Source organism: Bubalus bubalis, chromosome 9 (genome assembly GCF_019923935.1).
Source record: "Bubalus bubalis isolate 160015118507 breed Murrah chromosome 9, NDDB_SH_1, whole genome shotgun sequence".
NCBI classification, from domain to species: domain Eukaryota; kingdom Metazoa; phylum Chordata; class Mammalia; order Artiodactyla; family Bovidae; genus Bubalus; species Bubalus bubalis.
In genome coordinates this window covers 45,119,841-45,141,717 of record NC_059165.1, presented here as the reverse complement: position 1 = coordinate 45,141,717, position 21,877 = coordinate 45,119,841, and the positions used below count along the sequence as shown (strand labels likewise).

The 21,877-nt window shown below is 46.8% G+C and overlaps 1 protein-coding gene across 4 annotated transcripts in view; it reads left to right on the top strand.

Moving 5' to 3' along the window:
* Positions 1–20,317, top strand: part of LARP1 (La ribonucleoprotein 1, translational regulator) — a 61,955-nt gene extending 41,638 nt beyond the window's left edge. For all 4 annotated transcript variants that reach the window (XM_025292362.3, XM_044947425.2, XM_044947424.2 and 1 more), the window contains exons 5-19: positions 223–351; positions 428–628; positions 728–890; positions 1,707–1,851; positions 4,982–5,156; positions 5,281–5,450; positions 7,597–7,989; positions 8,805–8,928; positions 9,050–9,255; positions 9,726–9,832; positions 10,692–10,843; positions 13,057–13,201; positions 14,785–14,894; positions 15,043–15,170; positions 16,679–20,317. In XM_025292362.3, coding sequence (XP_025148147.2) covers positions 223–351; positions 428–628; positions 728–890; positions 1,707–1,851; positions 4,982–5,156; positions 5,281–5,450; positions 7,597–7,989; positions 8,805–8,928; positions 9,050–9,255; positions 9,726–9,832; positions 10,692–10,843; positions 13,057–13,201; positions 14,785–14,894; positions 15,043–15,170; positions 16,679–16,882 — 2,552 coding nt within the window. In that variant the 3' untranslated portion in view covers positions 16,883–20,317. The remainder of the gene's footprint in view (positions 1–222; positions 352–427; positions 629–727; positions 891–1,706; positions 1,852–4,981; positions 5,157–5,280; positions 5,451–7,596; positions 7,990–8,804; positions 8,929–9,049; positions 9,256–9,725; positions 9,833–10,691; positions 10,844–13,056; positions 13,202–14,784; positions 14,895–15,042; positions 15,171–16,678) is intronic.
* Positions 20,318–21,877: the final 1,560 nt, after the last annotated feature.

The following is a 21,877-nucleotide window of genomic DNA, read 5'->3' as shown; positions in this document are numbered from 1 at the left end:
CTCTGGAGAAATCGGTGTTGGGAGTCAACCAAGAGTGTCCATCACATTGAAGTCCACCGCCTTCTTATTTCAGGGATGAAAATGAGGTCCAGTGAGGGAAAGGAGTTTGCCCGAGGTGACCAGGGGGCAGTAAAAGCCCTGCCAGGGACAGAGGATTGGGGGTAGAGGTGGGCAGGAGGGGCCTCTCCTTCAAGCCTTTCCTGTGCCCACGCTATCCTCCAGGGAACAAACACAAGTGGGTTCCGTTGCAAATAGACATGAAGCCTGAAGTGCCCAGAGAGAAACTGGTCTCACGCCCTACTCGTCCTCCAGAGCCACGACACACCCCCACCAACCGCGGGGAGATCAAAGGTATGCGCTCCCACTATGGAGGGCCTGGGCCTGGGGGTCACCCTCAGGCCTGACCTGATGCCCTCTCTCCCCATAGGGTCTGAGCCTGTCACCTACGTGCCCGTGGCCCCCCCCACTCCAGCCTGGCAACCAGAGACCAAATCGGAGCCTGCCTGGCATGACCAGGATGAGACATCGAGTGTGAAGAGTGATGGGGCTGGTGGGGCGCGGGCTTCCTTCCGTGGCCGTGGACGGGGGCGTGGTCGCGGACGGGGACGCGGACGGGGTGGCACTCGAAGTACGTGAGGCCCCTTTGGGCTCCGGGATGTCTGAGGGAGTTCAGTGGGGGCGGTGGGTGGGGATTTCCTCTCTCTCATGGTGCTTGTTCCTCCCATAGCGCATTTTGACTACCAGTTTGGCTACCGAAAGTTTGATGGTGCGGAGGGGCCTCGCACCCCCAAGTACATGAACAACATCACCTACTATTTTGACAATGTCAGCAGCACTGAGCTTTACAGCGTGGACCAGGAGTTGCTTAAAGACTACATCAAACGCCAGATGTGAGTGGACAGGCGTCTTCCTTCTGGAGACATGGGTGGGGTTGGGGGGTGCCTGAGGACGGAATAAGGCTGTATAGGCCCTTCTGGGGGATCACAGTGGTTGCTGCCTCTGGCTGGAGATGAAAAAGATAACTTGAGAGAACTGTACTTCTGTTTTAAAAATGAATCAGTTAATGTTTTTAAAAGGAACGAAAATGTCTAGATTCTGTTCCCTTGGGCCTCTATTTGTAATGGCAGCATTGTCAGAATGCAAATAGACATTTACTGAGTCCTCATTGATGAGGCTCAGTGCTCAGCTTTATAGGCATTCTCTTAGTTACAGAGTTACCTATTTTTATGAGCTGGGTTTTATCCCCTTTTTATTGATAAGCAAGCAGGCCCAATAACTGCCCAACTAATAAGTGACAAGGCACAGATTTCAGTCTGTTTCTGTCTGACTTGCAAAACCTTAACTCCTAACCTCTCTAGTGGACTGTCTCCCAGTCCAGTGGGGGGGCCATACAAGGAAAGAGATCATTGCAATGGAGTGTGATAAGCAGTTTAGGAGCAGAAGAGAAAGTGACCAACAGTATTGGGACTGGGTTTTAGAGGATGAGGAGCTTGTCAGGTGTACCAAGAGGCTGAAGGGCAGAGAGAGACAGTTTGACCCAAGGTTAGGGAGCCATGAGAGGATAACATCATCTCTTTCCAGCCTGTAAGATTGTAAATACAGAGGGACAGGGTTGGTCAGAGGCTGTGTGAGGTTCCTGGAATGTACAGAACAAAGAAGGCATGTTCACACATGATGGAGCAATCACACTTCTCCCCTCCACCTAGTGAATACTACTTCAGCGTGGACAATTTAGAGCGAGACTTCTTCCTGCGAAGAAAAATGGATGCTGACGGTTTCCTTCCCATGACACTTATTGCGTCCTTCCACCGAGTGCAGGCCCTTACCACTGACATTTCACTCATCTTTGCGGTATGTCTCCCTCCCTGGGGCTGGGGCAGAGGGGAAAGATAGATCCTTACTTAAGGAGCTGGAGTTTGTGTCAAGCCCAAGAACCCCAGAAGAGTCCTCATCTCATTACTTGTGCTAAGGTTCCAAGGCTTGGCCAGCCTCTCTCCCTCCCTCTCCTTGTTCCCTTCCCTTCTCTATCTCACCTTCCTCCCCGTCTCTCCCTCACCCCTTTATCATGGAAGACATCAGACATGGAAATTTTACAAAAGTCAATACAGTGGTGTAATGAGCCCATTACCCATTCTCAGCAGCTATCAATTCATGGCCAGTCTTAATTCCATCTGTCTCCTCATCTGTTTCCTTTCCCAGATTACTTTGAAGAAAATCTCCAGTTATCTGACATTTTATCCATGTTTCAGTTAATCTGTCTCTAAAAAATAAAGGCCTGTTAAAGAAAAGTACTCACTGTAGCACTATTACATGTAAAAACATTAACAATTCTTTAATATCACCAAATATTTGTTCAGTTGCCAATTCACCCCGTTTCAGAAGTTTTCTTTCAGTAATTTGTGAATCAGGATCCAGATGAGAGCAATACATTGTCTTATGATATCTCCTCCCTTCTCTCTTCCCTTGTAGTTTTTTGTTGGAATGCTAGATTATACAGCTTGTAGAATTTTCCGTAGGACACTGGTACCATTTTACATGTTCCGTACTCCAAATTTTTTGTAAATTAGTGATTGAGAGGCCTGATCAGATTCAGGTCTTTTCCTTCCTGTCTCCCTCCTTGTCAAGAATACTTTATAGATAGTGATATGTTTTCTCAGGTGGCACTTAATGAATGCTTCATCTTGTTCTCTTTTTTGTCATATAAGCTGTAAATTACCTGTTACTTCATTAGAAACTATAAAATGTGTATGTTCTGTCTGTCTGTCTATTTGTTTTCTGGAATAACTCTTTAAGGAGGTACTTTGCCTTATCAGCTATTTGGTTACCAAGAAGCGTGTAGTTTGTACAGGAAGGGCAGTTAAGTGCTTTATCTTTTCCTTTGTTAACCAGTTCTCAGAATTATGAGCTGATCCCTAATAACCTTCAAAGGTAACTGGTAAGGTTTCAGTTTGTTTTTTTTGTTTGTTTTTGTATCATTACAGACTAGTAGATTCAAGCATTTTGTTTCATTTATTGTAGTTATTATGCTAAATCAAATTGTTGCCAGTGGGACCCTGGCTCATCTTGTACTTTTGTTGCCTCAGATCTGGAATGGCCTTTTTTTTTTTTTTCTTTAAGACACTCTAGGTCCTTTATTTTGGAGAAATGGTAGTTCTGATATTTAGATATCACAGCCTGAGTTGTAGGGTGATTGTTGCTACGATTGGTTGGTTTTTTTTTTTAATATATCATGAGATTACACTGATATTTTCTGTTAATATTTCTCCAGTGTCTTTACTTAACCCAAGGATCTTTTATGTTACTCTGCCATGCCAAAAATCCTGATTCCAAACAACATCAGAGTAACTATTCATTTGTTTTACTGTACACATTATGCTTACAGTATCTCTCCTACTCCTAGATTTTTTTCCCCATTTATACAGTCAGTGACTATTTTCTTAAGTTGAAATACTTTTTGTGTGGTTGTGTACATATTAGTTTTAGTAATTTTGCTTTGCTCTCACATTTTTGGGAATGCTTTCTTACGCCTAATTTCTTACTTGTTTTACATTTATATAAAATATTTCTGTGGTTCCAAAGGCAAATGGTATGTTGAGAGTCCAACTTAAAAGATTTTCTTAATACTTTTTTCCCTTTTACTATAAACAAACTTTTTTGAATCCTTCCATTAAAAAAAATAAGTAAATGCCTCTCTGTGTATTATATACTCACCCTTTCTTAGATGAATGGTAACATAGCACATGTATTTCTTCACCATTTTTTGCTTTCACTTAATGTATCTGGGAGCTGAGCACTTAGTAGTGGTAGTGGTAATAGAGAGATACTCCTCGTTCCTATTTACAGTTGTGTATATATATATATCTTTTCACAGTTTAGCCAGTGTGTCTTTGTTGTAGGAGTGGGATGGTTGAACTGAAGGGCAATGCGTATATAATTTTGCTAGCTGTTACCTGATTCCCTTTCTAGTGGGTATACTTTCTGCAATCTCACCAGCAGTGTATGAGAATGCCTCTTTCCCCAGCCTCACCAACAGAGTATGTTATCACATGTTGAAATGTTTTTCTTTTCCATTTAAAAGATTTTAAAAAGAAAATTCTTCTCTACTCTCCATTACTTCACCCCCTTTCCCCCAAGATAGATACCTGTAGCCCTTTACCTGTGAATCCTAGAAAAATTTGTGTGCATTTGCATGTTTTTACTTAAGAATTCCAACACCAGTGGGATCTTAAACTCATTGATCTAGACCTGGTTTTTGTGACTGTTAACCACCTCAACACATTTGAAGCTGACTTTTAAGCCTGAGTAGTGTTGGGTTCGGAGAAGGCAATGTCACCCCACTCCAGTACTCTTGCCTGGAAAATCCCATGGACGGAGGAGCCTGGTAGACTACAGTCCATGGGGTTGCTAAGAGTCGGGCATGACTGAGCGACACTTTTCACTTTCATGCAATGGAGAAGGAAATGGCAACCCACTCCAGTGTTCTTGCCTGGAGAATCCCAGGGACAGAGGAGCCTGTTGGGCTGCCGTCTGTGGGGTCGCACAGAGTCAGATATGACTGACGCAACTTAGCAGCAGCAGTGTTGGATTGAATGGCTGTGCCATAACTGGTTTAAATTGCCTATGTAGTGGCAAGTTTAGGTAGTTCCCAGTTTTTTCCTTTTACAGGCAGTGTTGCTGTGAATGGCCTTTTGTCCATATCTTATACATGTTGTCACCTGTTGATACAAGTATTTCCCCGGATTGATTCTTGGAAGTAGAATGGCAGGGTCAAAGGGCAAGTGTGTTTTGCATGTTGTTACCTCTTACAAGTTTGAACATCTCACTCATCTGCTGGTTGTGGAAGATGGGGCCAGTTTTCTTATACTCCTGCCAACTCTGGACTTTTGCGCTGAGCTCATGGGGCTCAGTCATGCCCCAGCTTCCAAGATCTTGGTCTGTCCGCATCTTCCCTCTGCATCTTCTCCCTCCTTCTCCCCTGCAGGCCCTAAAGGACAGCAAAGTGGTAGAGATTGTTGAGGAAAAAGTACGCAGGAGGGAGGAGCCCGAGAAATGGCCTCTTCCTGGTCCCCCGATAGTGGATTATTCCCAGACTGATTTCTCCCAGCTTCTCAACTGCCCAGAGTTTGTGCCCCGCCAGCACTACCAGAAAGAGACAGGTAGGTACCCTGCTGGCATGTGGATGCCTCCTTGTTGCCCTTGTCTTCCGGCCAGCAGTCCTGCTCGGGGCTGGCATGAAAAGGAGGACTGGAGGGATGAGGACCTCCCCTTTCTACCCTTCAGAGTCAGCGCCTGGCTCTCCCCGTGCGGTCACCCCAGTGCCAACCAAAACAGAGGAGGTCAGCAACCTAAAGACGCTGCCCAAGGGCCTGTCCGCCAGCCTCCCTGACCTGGATTCTGAGAACTGGATTGAAGTGAAGAAAAGGCCTCGGCCCTCTCCAGCGCGACCGAAGGTGGGTGAGGCCTGTCCCCTATCCTGGATTCTAGGGGCTTGGGCTGGAGAGTGCGGAACGGGTATCACATAGGCACAGAGCTCTGTGTTCTAAGGGGATAGCAGTCAGGCCAGGTAGTTCAGGGTTATGATGTAAGCCACAGGTCACCAGTGAGTGCAGGAAGGCTGATATGGCCTGTTTCCATTTCCAGTGGATCACCCCCCAGGATAGCCCTATCTCTGTAGTTCCTGAGTGGCATTTTTCATAGGAGGAGATCATGTAGCCTCTGGCAGCAATCTCACTGAAAGTTAAGTGTTTCTTAATACTTGGCTGGGTTTTTTTGTTTGATTTTTTTGGGTTTGTTTGGGGCCTTATTTGGCCAGTCTGTGTAGCATGTGGGCTGTTAGTTCCCTGACCAGGGATCAGACTTGTGCCCCCTGCAGTGGAAACACAGTCTTAGCCACTGGGCCACCAGGGAAGCCCCTTGGCTGTTCTTTTTGCCTCATCTAAGTCCTTGTGGCTGCGTTATTTAGTGCCGTCCCCCTGAATTTGTCCTCACTGTCTCATATATAACTCCATCAAATCCTTTGAAAAGGGAAGGGAGAAGGCACAGACCCATGGCCTGGAGAGTTAAGAGTCTAGACTGGAACCCAGGTCTTCTGTCATTGTTGGCTGGTGACCTTGGGAAACTTCTTTAATATCTGAAGGCCTCACTTTATCTTAGGTTGAAAGGAAGGAGGGGTTAGATTGCTCTAGAAATAGTAGACCAATATATGAGTAGCTCACACATAGTCTTCTGTTAGAGAAGTGTTTCAATCTGAAACTAAAATTTGAGGAGCAAACTTCTCCATTCACCTGCCCACTGCCATCCCTTCTTTGGATACCTTGGTCTAGGCCTTGAGAGGAGACCTGATAGATGACCTTGTATGGAATTCTGTGCCCCCTTTTCCATTGTACCACTGTGATCGATTCCCTCATTTCCTTCCTGCCCCCACACCCCCAACCCTGTCTGTTCTGGTTATTCAAGAAGTATCAGATAGGCTAGAATGTGAAGAGAAGGTAGTAAGTGACAAGGACCTGACAAAGTTCAGTTCCGTCCTTAAGACTGCAGAGGCTTTGGAAAGGCCTTTCCAAAGACACCTAGCCCCCAGTCCAGAATTAGAGCCCTCCACTTCCACCTGGCCTATCCTGACCCTTGCAAAAGAGAATAGTTTAAGATTTATACAGAAAGCTTTTTTTTGGCACAGCAGGGAATTAATGTTTAAATATGTTCTGTGAGGTAAACATGTTTTACCTCAAAAACTTGCAGATAATTCAGCGTATCAACACTCTGAAATACTTTGTTTTGGCTGAAAGGAGTCTTGTTTTTTCTCCTGCCTTTGGGACATGCTGTGTTTTTGGTTTTTTGTCTGTTTTGCCTCTTACAGTCTTTGTCCCTGCCTTCATCTGGCTTACCTAAACAGGTCCTTTCATAATCACTTCTACACAGAAGCCTTCCTTGAGTGTCCCCAGTCCCGCCCCCAGTTGCTTAAGTGCCCCTCCCTAAGTACTCCCACGAGGCCTATTTATAGTCTTTACCATCACATTGCAGTTGGCTGGTTGGTTGGTTGACTTTTTCTCCTGCTAAACTGTGAGCTCCATAAGTTCAAGGACCTGGTCACAGGGCCTGGTACCAGTGGGTTCTTACCATTTAGCAAATAGTTGAACATGGGTTGTTGTTCGGTCCCAATCTAAGTTCTGAGGGTGCGATGGAAGGCAAGGCAGCTGTGGTTCTTGCCTGGTAAAGCTTCCAGCTTATTGGGCGGAGTTGGGGATGGGGAAAAGGATGAAGCAGCGTGTTGAACTTCTTCATGTATGTGCTCGGAGGCCAGGTGCTGTGGAGGGGTGTGTATTTAGGTAAATGAGAGTGCAGTCTGTACACACAGGGAGCTTGTCGTCTCAGTGTTTGTGAAGGACTGATGTGAACTGTGAGTGGAGGAACCCAGAGTCGTACGGGACATCCTTTTTTCGCGAGTGACTCCAGTGCTGACAGCCTGACTGGGTGTCGTTATCAGGGCTGCAGATGTAGCAGTGCCGTGTTGAGGGGCCAGGGCTTCTCTCGGGACAGTGACAGCCTGGCCTAAGGACTTCCTGGTGATTCTCTCTCTTTGGTCTCCCCCCATTTTAGAAGTCAGAGGAACCCAGGTTTGTTCACTCGACCACTCTGCCTCAGCATCTGCCGTCTCAGCAGCTAATGTCCAAGGATCAAGATGAGCAAGAGGAACTGGATTTCCTGTTTGATGAGGAAATGGAGCAGATGGATGGACGGAAGAATACCTTTACTGCCTGGTCTGATGAGGACTCTGACTATGAGATTGATGACCGGGATGTCAACAAAATCCTCATTGTCACTCAGACACCACCTTACATGCGCCGGCACCCAGGGGGCGACCGCACTGGCAACCACACCTCGCGTGCCAAGATGAGTGCTGAGCTGGCCAAGGTCATTAATGATGGCCTCTTCTACTATGAGCAGGACCTGTGGACTGAGAAGTTCGAACCTGAGTATTCCCAGATCAAGGTGAGCCTTGGGCATAGTGGTGGTGGGGGCCTAGGGTGCTGTGACGTGAGGCAGAGGAAAGCTGACGAGCGCATGGCCTTGGGCACAGAAGCTCAGCGTTCTCATCTAATAAAAGGGAGTGACGATTGACACTCCTTGTGGGGGATATTAAGAATGAGAAGAGGTGTATAAACACTGTAAATTGCCCATGTGAGAGGGGATCATCCTGCTTCTTGATCATCCGTGTTTAATTTCAGAGGTTGGCTAGACACTTTTGTGAAGAATAAGATTGGATTTTCATTTCTGTTCTTAAATATTTAGGCATGTATTAAAGTTTAAAGGCCTTTTGAGGAACTTGCTTTTGAGTGTGGAATATGGAGAAAAGATAGGTCTTTTAGAAACTCACTGCTGCCTAGAAACAGTCAGAACTGGAGGAGTAGGCATTTTACAGAGTGGATGTGTATGGTGGTCAGTCGGCTTCTGGTGAGCCTCTGTAGTGAGTAGTACTAGTAATGTGTTTCGAAATGAGAGAATTGCAGGAAGAGAGTTAGGGAGGGGAGGCTATAGCAGGTTCCTGGGGGGCTGGAGTTCTGACCTCAGTGCTGCTGCAGGGAGGGCTGGGCAAGTCTTCAGCCCTGCTGGGTGAGCACACTCAACCCCTGGGCACCTGGGGTTGAGGCATGGTGATGGGCAGCTGAGAGCCCGGGGACCAGAATTCCACATATGTGGACATTGGAACTGCCCTCTTCAACTTCCTGTCTGTCTTGATTCCTAAAACAGGCTAGGGCAGTCCTCTTACCAGCCTCTTTTCCCCACCCATCTCGTGTCCTCTGTAGCAAGAAGTCGAGAACTTCAAGAAAGTCAATATGATCAGTCGGGAGCAGTTTGACACACTAACCCCTGAGCCCCCTGTGGATCCCAACCAGGAGGTCCCTCCTGGACCACCTCGCTTCCAGCAAGGTGAGAGATGACCCCTGCCACCCTGGCCTGAGTGGGAGAGTCTGGAGCTGTCTGACGGGGCTTCTGGGGACAGGCAGTCACCGGCCCACCTCTGCTCACTGTCACCGCTCTGCTTCTGCAGTTCCCACTGATGCCCTGGCCAACAAGCTGTTTGGTGCTCCCGAACCTTCCGCCATCGCCCGCTCTCTACCAACCACTGTCCCAGAGTCGCCAAACTACCGCAATGCCAGGACCCCCCGCACACCCCGGACACCGCAGCTCAAAGATTCAAGCCAGACATCGCGGTTTTATCCAGTGGTGAAGGAAGGTCGAACACTGGATGCTAAGGTGAGGCGTTGATGCTAAGCCACTAAGTCTTGGGCTCACTTGACTGCCTTCCAGGGCTCTGCTTCTCTCCCTTGTCATGAGCTAAGAAAGTACCACATACCCCCACCCCACGCCCACCTGCTCCGTATTCTTAGGCTACTGGGCCCACTGGGATTGAGTGACCCCATCTGCAGTGTGGAATGGGGGCTGGGAGTGGTGGCCCAAGCAGCCATGATAAGATCTAAGGAGAACTGACAGGTCCTTGAGCAGATCACATCACCCACAAGCCTCAATTTTGTCACCTGTCAAGTAGGTGTGCCAGCTCTTCCTTACAGCTGTGGACATCACGTGAGACTAGATATGAAAATGCTTTGTAAATTGTGAGATAACTCAGACTTTAGGAGGGTATCGTAATCTTACAAATACTTGATGCTCCTCAGATTCACATGAGTATGACTGTATATTAACAAATCCCACACTGACCTTTGCAGACGCCTCGGAAAAGGAAGACAAGACACAGCTCGAACCCACCTTTGGAGAGTCACGTGGGCTGGGTGATGGATTCCCGCGAGCACAGGCCCCGGACTGCTTCCATCAGGTGTGGGCCGTGGGAGAGGGGGTCAGGCTGACTGCAGGGAGGGCAGCAGAGCCATGACAGTGATGAGACCAAGACAAGAATACCTCTTTGGTCTGCAAATGAAGGAAAATTTAAGGAAGGGGCCCTCATCCAAATCCAAAAAACCAGGAGTAGTCTAGAGAGCTTAATCCAGATCCTGGGGAGAGGAAGGCTGCTTTCTGAAGTGTGGTGGCTACATGGCATTCTCATGGGAGGTCAGTTCAGTTGATTTCAGACATGCCTATCTGCTGCCTCCCTCTGGATAGCTCAGGAGTTGAATAAAAGTACAGCTGTGTCTGCTGGACACAGCTTCTGGGGGTAGGGCCTGGATTCCTTTTTATTTATTCTCAGGAAAATGACCCCAGTGTTCTGAATTCCAGAGCAGGTCTGGGAGCCACTGACCTATGCACTCTTATTTATTTCCTGCAAAGGTAGATGGTGGTTTTCCAAAAAATATGGATGGGTTAACCCATTACAGCTCGTTAAGGAAAGTTAAATGTTAACATGGGATAAATACACAGCTAAAAGCTCAGGTTTGGGCATTGTACAGATCTGAGATGTTAAATATTAGCTCTGTGACAGGGCAAGACTCCCAGTCTCTGTGAGCCCCAATGTCCTCACTGTTAAAAAAACATCCAAAGGTTGGTTGAGTAAGTGAGACCCATGGATAAAAGTGAGATCCATGCATATAGTTAACTAAGGGTCTAGTACAGTAGCTGGGCTTCTTTGTTACACTGAGAGGCTGAATGTTGAAGGCTGGAAGGAACCAGAGGGACCCCTCCTATCTGATGGTTGGCTGCTCTGGGGAACCTGGTGACACTCTGTTTCATGGTCTCTGCAGCTCCAGTCCCTCAGAAGGCACGCCTGCAGTTGGCAGCTATGGCTGTACCCCTCAGTCGCTGCCCAAGTTCCAGCATCCTTCCCACGAGCTGCTCAAGGAAAACGGCTTCACACAACACGTCTACCACAAGTATCGTAGGCGCTGCCTTAATGGTAAGAAGCACAGAGGGAGAGGATGGAGCTTCCTGGCCCACTACTGAGATCCAGAGTAAGGGCTGGTGGAGCAGGTGACTATTCTCTCTAGCCTCAGAGCAAGAAGTGGCATAACATTATAGCAGGAAGGACTGAAGTTAGTTATAGAATATAGGAGGCAAAGAGGATCTGGTGCTTAGAATATTCCTGTTCCTTGATTTTTATCTATTGATATTAAAAAAAAACCAGGATTTTTCTTTCCTGTTTCTGGTGAAACCATCAATGTTACAAACAAATATGCATGATACAGCATATATTCTCCAGGAAGACCTGTGGACCAAATCCAGCCAGCAACCTGTCTTTGTACTGCCCTAGAGCTAAGAACAGTTTTTGTTTTAACATTTTTAAGTAGGGGTGGGGAGGGTGAGACTTTATGACAGAGACCATATGTGACCTGCAAAGCCTAAAATATTTACTCTCTAGCTCCTTACAGAAAAAAAGATGGCTAACCCCTACTCTAGATGAGAATGTAAGGAGAGAACCTCTCTAGACACTCGAGTGTTTTCCTTTTATCACAAAAGGAGATAACCTTTTAACTGTAGGTTTCTCTTGGGTTGTCTCTAAAGATGCTCAGAGCCATGCTCACTTAGAGTTACTGGTCACTCAGCCCCCTTTTATTCATCAAAACATGGCTGCTCAATGCTTGATTCGCCCACCTTACTTCCCTCTTCATGTGTATGTGTGTGTAATAGCAGCTTTAGTGAAATACAGTTCACACACTGTATGATTCACCTACAGACTCAGTGGCTTTTAATATATTTGAGTTGTGTATCCATCACCAGATCCATTTTAGAACACTTTCGTTACCTTAGAAGTAAGCCCTGTGCCCCTTACTAGTCATTCCCCCTCCCTGCCCCTCCCCAACTCCTCCCAGACCTATACAACCACCATCTGCTCTGTCTCTATGGATTTGACTTCATAAACGTGGGCTCATGTAACACGTGATCCTTTATGACTGGCTTCTTTCCTTTCGCATATAATTTCAAGGTTCCTTTATGTTGTACCGTGTATCAGTACTTAATGCCTTTTTATTATCAAACAACATTCCACTGTGGATGATACTACCTTTTGTTTATCCATTCATCAGTTGATGGACAAAATTTCTGCTTTGTCTTTTCATAAGTAGTGCTACTTTGAACATTCCTGTACATGTTTTTGTGTGGACATAGGTTTTCATTTATCTTGAGTGGAACAGTGTAACTCCCAGGTCATATAATAGGGTAGTTTTGTGTAACCTTTTGAGGAACTGCTGCAAGACTGTTTACTTCAGTAGCGGCATCATCTTATATCGCTCACAGCAGTGTATGAGTGTTCTGGTTTCTCCATATTCTCCTGACGCTATCATCTTCCTTTTGAGTATAGCCGTCCTAGTGGGTGTGTGATGATATCCTGTCATGGTTTTGATTTTATTTGATATGGTTTTGATAGCTAATAATGTTGAGCATTTTTTCATATGCTTAATGGCCATTTGTGTATCTTCGTGGGAGAAATATCCATTCATATCCTTTGTCTGTATTTTAACTGAATTACTTGTCTTTGTTATTAAGTTGTAATAAGTTTTTCTAAGTCCCTTATCAGATAACATAATTTGCAAATATTTTTCCCATCCTGTGGGTTGTCTTTTCACCTTGTTTGTTGATCATGTCCTTTGAAGTACAAAGGTTCTTAATTTTTAAATGATACCAGATTTAAAAAAATTTTATCTGTTGTTTCTTGTTCTTTGGTGTTGTGTGTGTGTATATATATTTAAAAATTTTTAATTGGAAGATAATTGCTTTATAATATTGTGTTGGTTTCTGCCATACATCAACATGAATCAGCCATAGGTATATATATGTCTCCTCCCTCTTGAACCGCCCTCGCACGTACCATTTTTACTTAATATTGTAGGACTCCTAAAATAATCAGTAACAATGATATGATGAATATAATTTGTTGAGTGCATGGATTACTTATTTGTGCTCTTCCTGGTTCTAACTACACTGAGAGCAGTGATATTTGAGGGCCTGCTGCAGAATAGTTAGTCCTCAGTGAATACTTCCCCGGAGACTTAACATGATGAGCAAAGGAATTGGGAAGAGAAAGGACCAATGTCTTTGAGCCACAGGATCATTTGTCCCCCACAGCACAGGCAGCCTGGCTCTAAATCACATCTTTCCTCTTTCCTCCTTCAGAGCGAAAACGCTTGGGCATTGGCCAGTCTCAGGAGATGAACACTCTCTTCCGCTTCTGGTCCTTCTTCCTCCGAGATCACTTCAACAAAAAGATGTATGAGGAATTCAAGCAGTTGGCTCTGGAGGATGCCAAAGAAGGCTACAGGTGAGTGAGATTGGGGTGAAGACTCTGGTGCTTGAGAGATGGTGAGAGGGTATCTTTGTTGGGTCTGCTTCCAGAACTGTGATAGGAAATCCATTGTGTATATATTTCATGTACTTTATTAAAAAAAACTAGTACTTTTGAATAAGTAATATATTCAAAATTCAAAGAAGCCGTCAGGTTATATATAGTGAGAAGTCTTCCTCATCCTAGTTTTCTGGCCATCTAGTTCCTTTCCCCACAGACAGCCAGTATTGTTAGAATCTTGTGAGTTCTTTCTAAAAATACTTTGCTTATGTAAGCAAGGACAGACCTGTGTAGTCTCTCCCTCTGACATGCACACCTCTTTGGGGTTTTTTTTTTTTTTTTCTTTTAATTGCTTATGTGGTCTTACTGTATAGATGTACAGTATAATTTATTTCAATAGTCTCCTATTAATAGATACTTCAGTTACTTTTAATGTTTTGCTATTTAAAAAAAAAACTAGAGGGACACTTTTCCCAAGTAAAATCTTTTCTCTGTGAACAATTTGAAAAGGACAAATGTTTAAAGAAGCTGGGGGAAAACATCCTTCAGTCCAGAGACAATCAGTGTTAATGTTCTGCCATATTTATGAATTCAGGTCATAAAGGAATGCTTTTTTTAATACGTTCTTCATCATTTATAAGCATGAGCATATTTCTCCATGTTGTTAAAATTCTTAACCTTTTTGCCATCTTAAAAAAGTTTTATGCTTTTGGCTGAAAGTTTAGAAAATAGAGATAAGATCATTTGAAAATTCTACCTCCCAAAGATAACCCATGTCAGTGTATTTAACATCATATTCTGTGCCCTTCCAGACTTCGTGTGCATGTGTAGATTTAAAATTTACTTGTTTACAAAATATGTTTGTCTACCTATAATACTTTGAAACATATCTTTTCTACTTTATAATGTATTGTTATTATCTCCTTAAGTATCCATCAGTGTATACTTAAATTATAATTTTAAATAGATTGTATTATTCTGTTGTACAGTTACCACGATTTTTCTTAATCACTTTTCTAAGACTTAAGTTTTTCAAAAGAATGCTGCTATGAACAATTTTGGTACATCTATAAAATCTAAATCTATATTTTTGGTCATTTCCCTGTATACGTTGCTAGAATTGAAATTTCTGAGTCCAGTGAGTGAATAGATGATCTGACTGCCATGGTCCAATGGCTTTGCAGAGAGCTTATGCTGGTGATTGACAAAATTTGCTTAGGGAACAGACAACAAATAGCTTATGTTTGTGGAATATAAAGTCTCTGTTACAACTGCTCTCTGCTCTAGCAGCAGAAAGTAACCAGTGATACTTCATAGGCAAATAGGTGTGGGCAAAAGGCTGTTGTTCATTTGGCCCAAGTCTGCTGACCCTTGGCGAACCTTTAATGCTGGACTCATTTAGACTAGCATTAACTGCCAGCCTTCTCAGAGAACCCTTAGCATTTTCTCAGTAATCCATGTATTTTAAATGGTTTCATAGTTCATCTATCATCCAGATGCATTTCCTATTTACAAATAAAGAAACTGTTCTGATTTCACTGACTTGTGTTCTCCTACAGATATGGTTTGGAGTGCCTTTTTCGATACTACAGTTATGGCCTGGAAAAGAAGTTCCGGCTGGACATATTTAAGGACTTTCAGGAGGAAACCGTGAAGGACTACGAAGCAGGTAAGAGTCAGAGTTGGGACTCTGTGAGCCCTGGTCATCTGTCTTCTCGGCCCCTGGGCTTGTCTGTATCACATCATATCCCCTTCTCCGGAGCCTCTCTATTAACTTCTCAGCAGCCAAGCTTCTTTCTACCTGTCTTCCCCTGCAGGTCAGCTGTATGGGCTAGAAAAGTTCTGGGCCTTCTTGAAATATTCCAAAGCCAAAAATTTGGACATTGACCCCAAACTTCAAGAATACCTCGGCAAATTCCGACGTCTCGAAGACTTCCGAGTGGATGTGAGTGGATGTCTCTCATCTTTCCCGCCCTAATTGTCTTAGAAAGAAAACTGAACCAGAGATCTGGATACCTGGGTTTTGATCCCAGCTGGGCCACTAGCCCAGGGATCCTTCTTGTCCCTTTTGGGCCTTAAGTTTCTTAAACAGAAGGTGTGGGAAGTGGGCAGTGAAGGCTCATTGGAGGGTTTGTGATCACTTCCCACTCCCTTTCCCATAGTGGATGTGGCTAAACCATCATAATGCCCTTTCTGTCTTATCTCCATCCCTCTTTGCTGCTATGCCCTATTTAGAGGTGATCAGGATGAGTACCCTAGGTAAATGTTCTTATTCTTTCTGGGAGAGGTCCGATCCAACCCCAGAACTTGATAAAGTATGTCTAGTTCTTCCCTGCTCCTCCCACTTCTTGGCACAGTGACTCAACAGTGACATCCAGTGGTGGGTCAGAGTTATGACTGCTGGTTCTTCTTCTGTCCTGAGTGTATCAGGGATTCCAGAGATAAGTAAAACTTTTTCCTTCAAAGTGTTTATAATGTAGTAGGGATATGCCAGTTGTCTTACTCCCTTGAAACCTTTAAGCAAAAGAGCAAACAGAAGTAAGTAATAGTCTTCACATACATTAAACATTTTGACTTGATTGTGTGTCAGACACTGCTTTGACCTTTTTAAAGCTTTATAAAGTGCAGCAGGCAGGGTTCTTGTTGCCATCGCCGCAGCAGCGGGTGACCAGGAGCCCACGGCTAGCCAGTGAGATAGTGGCGGCACTGCTCAGGGGTCCCGACAGAAAGATAGGTCCGTTCTCTTCCATCCTGAAGGACTTCCTCCTTTGGGGGCTGGAGGTGGGTGGAGGGGTGCATGTGCAGAGAATAGGGAGACCTGTTGGGAGCAGAGCAAAAAGGGCTCAGCTTTGGCTCCCAGAAAGGGGCGAGGTGACCTTGGGGTTACAGGACCTCTGGCAGTGGTGAGGCTAGACTGGATCCCAGTCTGACTCTTAAGATCAGTGTCCTTTTTAGAGCCATGAAGCAGTCCCCGGGAGTCTCTGGGCCTTCTGAATGGAGGCATGTCAGTGTATTGCATGCCACGTTCCATGTACCATCTCCTGAGCAGCCCCCACTTCCCAGAAGGGGAGTGGAAAGATGTATGGATAAAGGCCTGGGCTTCAGTGCTGGATAGGCCTGTTTCAGATTTTGTCCTTACCAGTTAAAAGTTCTGGACCCCTTGGCAGCAAATTATTTTTCTGTGCTTCGCTGTCCTCATCTGTGAAATTAGATGGTCATGTCTACATCAAAGGGTGGTATAGACCCCATGAGTAAATGTGCGTAAATCAGCACAAGGTTTGGCATCTTGGCATGGAGATGTGCTTAATAAAACTAGTGACTAGTTTTTAGGGTTATAAACCTATTTATCATCTACACTGGGAGGTAGGAAGTAGGGGGTCTCTGAATAGCTCTGGCAAGGGAGGTGGTGTGGGTAGTGCTCCCTAATCACCTGTGACTCCCTCCTTGTTACAGCCCCCCATGGGTGAGGAGGGCAACCACAAGCGACACCCAGCGGCAGCAGGAGGTGGCAGCGGCGAGGGCAGGAAACGGTGCCCCTCCCAGTCTTCCAGCAGACCCACCACCAGCCAGCCCCCCACACCACCCACTGGCCAGCCCGTCCGGGAAGATGCCAAATGGACAAGCCAGCACTCGGATGCACAGACTTTGGGAAAGTGAAAAGCCCTTTAGCCCTGGGGTTTGGGGGGGAGAAGGGATGGAGGGAGTAGGTGAGCGTCTATGGGGGTGCCCAGTCCCAGGAGAGGGGACAGAGAAGGGACAGGTCTGTAGTCATTAGGATGGGCCTTCGTGCTGAGTAGCAATGTGTATACCATTTGGGCTATCAGAGGTACCCCTGGGCAGGAGCCTCCAAACACCCCCTTCCCTCTTCTCTCTCCATGACTCTTCTTCACATCCTAGCTTCTTCTAAGAGGGGGAGGGTAAGGGGGAAATTTTTATATATATATATCTATATATATATATATATATATATCAAGTTTTAAATTATTGATAGTTCGTCTGGATTACCAAAATCACTCTGCAGCCCTGCCCGCGGCTGGTAGGCCGCAACCCTGGTCCCCATCCACAGCTGCCTCCTGCTGTCCCTCAAGCCAACTATGCAGCCCATGAAAAGGCCCTGTGGGCCCCATTGCCCAGCACTGTTTCATAGAAGGCTCTGGCAGCGTCCCTGGGCCCTACAAGCACCAGCCCCTGATTATCTGGGGCTTTGCCATCGCCATGTTCTCTCCCTGCTGTCCCCATTACACCCTTCTGCCATCTTCTGGGAGGAGGAAACCAAAGGATCTAGAAGTGGGGTGAGGGAAGGTTTCAGCCTCTCTCCATCCCCCTCTCCCCATGCCCCTTACTCCAGCCCAGAGAGACGCTGCTCATACCAGAAAAGACTATTGAAAGATGATTTATTTTATTTTTCTCTGACCTTTCCATCCTTGGGAAAATGAAAAGAAAAAAAAAGACAAAATCGACCATAAAAGACCAAAAAAAAACCATCAGAAAACCCCCACCTAATTCACAGAAAGTGATGTCTTTCCCCTACTCTTGGAATTTTTTTGTTTTGTTCTTGGAAATAGTATTTTTTTAAAAGTTGCCTTATTGTGGAGTGGGAATCTGAAATACCCAAATGCCTGTTTTCCTCCGTGGAGTCAACTTGAAGAGCTCCCACCTTCTCTGGATGTGCCTGGGCTGGATTGGTTAGAATCTGTCTCTTGACTGAGTTGCATGTACAGCACCTCCTGCCTCTAGGCAAGAGAGTTGGGAGTGGCTCAGATCAGAGCCATGCCCAATATATCCCCGCTGTTGCGTCATTTGAAGCTGACACCCTGTGTCCACATGCTGCTGCCACTGTCGTGTCGTCGCTCTGCTTGCTGTTCCTCTCACCAGGCTCCGTCCTGTCGTGACGCCCTTCATCCTACCTTGGAACCCCAAGGCCAAGTTTGCTTCAGATTGTTGGAGGACAGCACTGGCCTGGGTCTGGGACGCACTCTCCTCAGCTTGACCGTCTCCCCACCTCAGAGGGGAAAGGTGAACACTTGGCAGCCGAGGCTTGGAAACATTGCTTGCGTTCCCTCGATCAATCTCTGAGACCCCCAGGAGGCTTTGTCTCTTAAAAGGTGGAGAAAGATGCTGTTTTCTTCCCGTGGGCTGGGTGGGTTTCTCCATCTTGCATCACCCCTCTGCAAGCCATCCCTGCCCACCTTCCAGTTGACCCTGCCTAGGAACAAGAGATGAGGAGGCTTGAGGGCATGGGGAATCCTGCCAGTTGGAGAAGCCCCATGGCCGGAAGGTATATGTGGACATAGAGTATGCCTGTCTTCACTTCTCCAGCCACTGACTGCTTGTCTTGGGCTGTGGATGATTAGTGCAATGGCCGGTCTCCTGGCAGCTGCAGCTGGGGACGGTGACCCGTGACTGGCCTTCACAGACTGGGCTGGGGGCTGGGCGTGGGCATGACGACACACACCCTGGGGTGGTGTTGGTCATGCGCTCACACTCTCAGCCCTTTTCAACTGCTTCCTCCGTTGGGCCCTAAATTTGGGAGTAGGGGCCAGTATCTCAGGCTGGCAAGGGCTTGTCTTCTGTCTTGGGCACCTCATTGCTGTGCGACCCCCGCCCACCCCCAGTCCCTACCCTCCCAGTATGGGGAAGCCCATCTCCATTCCTGTGAGCCGGTTGTCTCGAAAGCTGAGATGAGTGTCTGGTCTGTGCTCTGACAGTGGAGTCTGAGGCCTCTCCCTGCCCAGCCCGGTGCCTGCCCCATGATGTACCACACCCCGGACACCTGGACCCCCTCCTTCCCTTGACCGCCCCTTTCCTTCGGGTTACTCGGCCCTGTACTGTCTACAGCACCATAGTAACCTCAGTGTTTGTCCTCTGCTGGGTTTGGGGTCACAAGGAAGCCTTGGGGGTATGGGCTGTTCTCTAGAGTTTACTCCCAGGCCAGGGGCTGCCATCCTCTCCCTGATCCTCCCCACAGACACCCCAGAAAGAAGAAGCCCCTTTGGGGTGGGAGGTGAGGACTTCATCTCAATACAGGCTGGGGATGGGGGGGTGCTTTTTTTCTTCCTTTTTTTTTTTTTTTTTTTTTTGTGACATGTTTGGAGTTAATGTTGCAAAGAGTAGTTTACATCTTCACTTTCTGAAGACACTTGAATTTAGGACCGATGTATCTGTGACAAGCATGCCAGGAGTGGCAAAGGACATCAGGGCTTGCCACTTCACACCCACCATCCTCCATGGGGATCCAAGATCTGAGACAGAAGCAACAGCCTGCCCCAATCCTTCCATTCATCCTGTACCTTTCCGAGATGGGTCCACGCCAACATGACCTTTGGGCCTCAAACATCAGAGGTCTGTGTACCTCAGCTCTGCTCAGGGGCAGGTTTCTCCAGCTGTCTCCTGAACCTGGGAGGAAAGGCACTCCGGGTAGAGAGGGGCTGCCCGACGCTGCCGCAGCCTGGAACCCTTGGGCTCAGAGCCCAGCGAGGAGCCCCCATGTCAAAGTTGTTAAGTTTTTGTTCTGTTCTATTGTAGTTCTTCTCTCCCCTTTCCTGGTGATTGATTTTATGAAAGAAAGCTGCTCAGAAAGCCCTGGCAGTGGGAGGAGGGGTAAAGAAGACAACTAGTTAGGGAGGGGGGCTGGTTTTTTGCCAAAAGCTTGGGTAGAGTGGTCTGGATCACCCTCCCGAATGGGACCCCCAAGTATCTCGTGTGTGAGGGTCCCAGGATTTGCCCCAGCCCCACCCTCTCCTTCAGCCACATTGATGGCAAAGGCAGAGAAGATCAGAACATACAGCCCATTCTGACTGGAGAGGAAAACTTGTCATCTGGCTTTGCGGAGAAGGTTCCACCTTATGCTCATAGTACATTATCTTTACCATGTGCTAGGATATCACATTTACAAGGAAAAAAAAATGTAAAATACTTGAATGAGCTTGTATTATAACATTAATATTATTAAGAGTATCTGCTTTTCAGGCTGAAGTGATTCATTCATTATTCTAGTCCTGCTTTAGTCGTTTGTAATTTGTGGTAATTATGCTTTTCTTTTTAATACAAAAAAAATGTATAAAAATAAAAACTTGAAAAGGCAAAAAAAAAGGCAGCCTGGCTGGTCTCCCATGAAGGGGTACGGCTATTGGATGTGTTGCGTAGAGCCTGGTTCACGTTCTGACCTCAAATCTGTGGGAACCTGCCCTCGCATGTGCACATGGAACCTCTCCAGGGCACTTTCCTGACAGTGTCTGAGGCTCCTGGCGTGCTCAGGTGCTTCCTCAGGGGTCTGGAGAACTATGTATCTTGAGCTCATGTCTCTGCCTTGTGTCTGAGGGCAGGGGACCTATAGTCAGTGCCACAGACAAGAGTACTCCCCAGTCCAGTAGCTGGATTCCAGGATTTCATGCACTGGCTGTGGCTTGGCATTGTATCAGGACACAGCCAGGAACATAGAAGTTGCTGTGGTTCCTCGCTGAGCACACTTCCTTATGGACTGGAGAGGAGGAGCAGCACTCTGGCCCAACCGAATCCAGATCAGCCCCGGATAACGCCTGGGAAGGAAAGACGAGCACCCCCACGACGACTGGCCCCCAGGCTGCTGACCCATGAGGCTGGGCACCAGCAGTAGTGACCAGATGCCAGTCTGGCTGTAGTGTGTACTGACAAAACTAAAACTGGGCCTTATTCACTAATAGCTGTGAAGTGTCCTGGGCCTGGCACGTCAGCATCCCTTCACAAATGGTTTCCCAGACAGTTCACCTTGTGTCGGGAGAACAGGGACTTTAACACCACCGATGGCCTGCAGGGGGCAGAGGAGCCCAGGAGACACCAGCCAGGGCTTCTGCAAGCCTCTCTGGAAGAGGAACCGCACTTCTGTCGCCTGCTGGGAACACAAGGAGGTTGGGGGGCTGGGAGGGCGGAGTGTTCCTTGTGCTGCTGTGACTCCCACGCCATGAGGTCATGATGCCAGAACAACTCAGAACAGAAATATCCACTGCAGGTCAAAGGAGACCAGTTTATTTCCCATGCTTTCCTTTCACATATTCTGGTGGGAAGGTTGAGACTTAAGCCTTTGATGGAACCTGTTTGGTAACCAGTCTGAGGGCCAGCCCAAACACCTGCCCAAGAAACAGGGTGAGATGTGAGGCCCTTCATCCCTCTGCGGCCTGACACTACCTCCAGGCTACAGACCTGAAAGGGAGGAAGACCTCCATTCTTCCTTTTTCTACACACTCCTCACTCTGGACCCTCGCTAAGTTCACTGAAAATGGGCTGCTCTCCAGTTGTCTATTTGTAGGATGGATTGTGGGTGTGGGCCAGCAGCCGTGAGCACGCACAGCGCCGATGCTCCAGAAGCTGTATACCACCAGATAAAGGTGCCCGGTCCCAGGGAGGAGTTGGGGCCCAATCAGGCCCCAGGGGGTCGCTGCCTGGTAAGTTGGTTGGCCTCCTGGGCGGGTCCTCTGGGTCTGGCCCATAGGAAGAGGTCCTCTTTGATAGTCCTGCCTGAAGAGGCCTTCTCAGACATGGAAGTATTTCATAAAACTACAGCAGGTGGTTATTCTAGAGAGAGGAGAACTGAAAGTTCAGGAAAATACTGGACTTTGGGAACTGATAATGGTGGCCTTTCAAGTAGGAGTGGTCTTCACCTTGATCTTGGGAGCC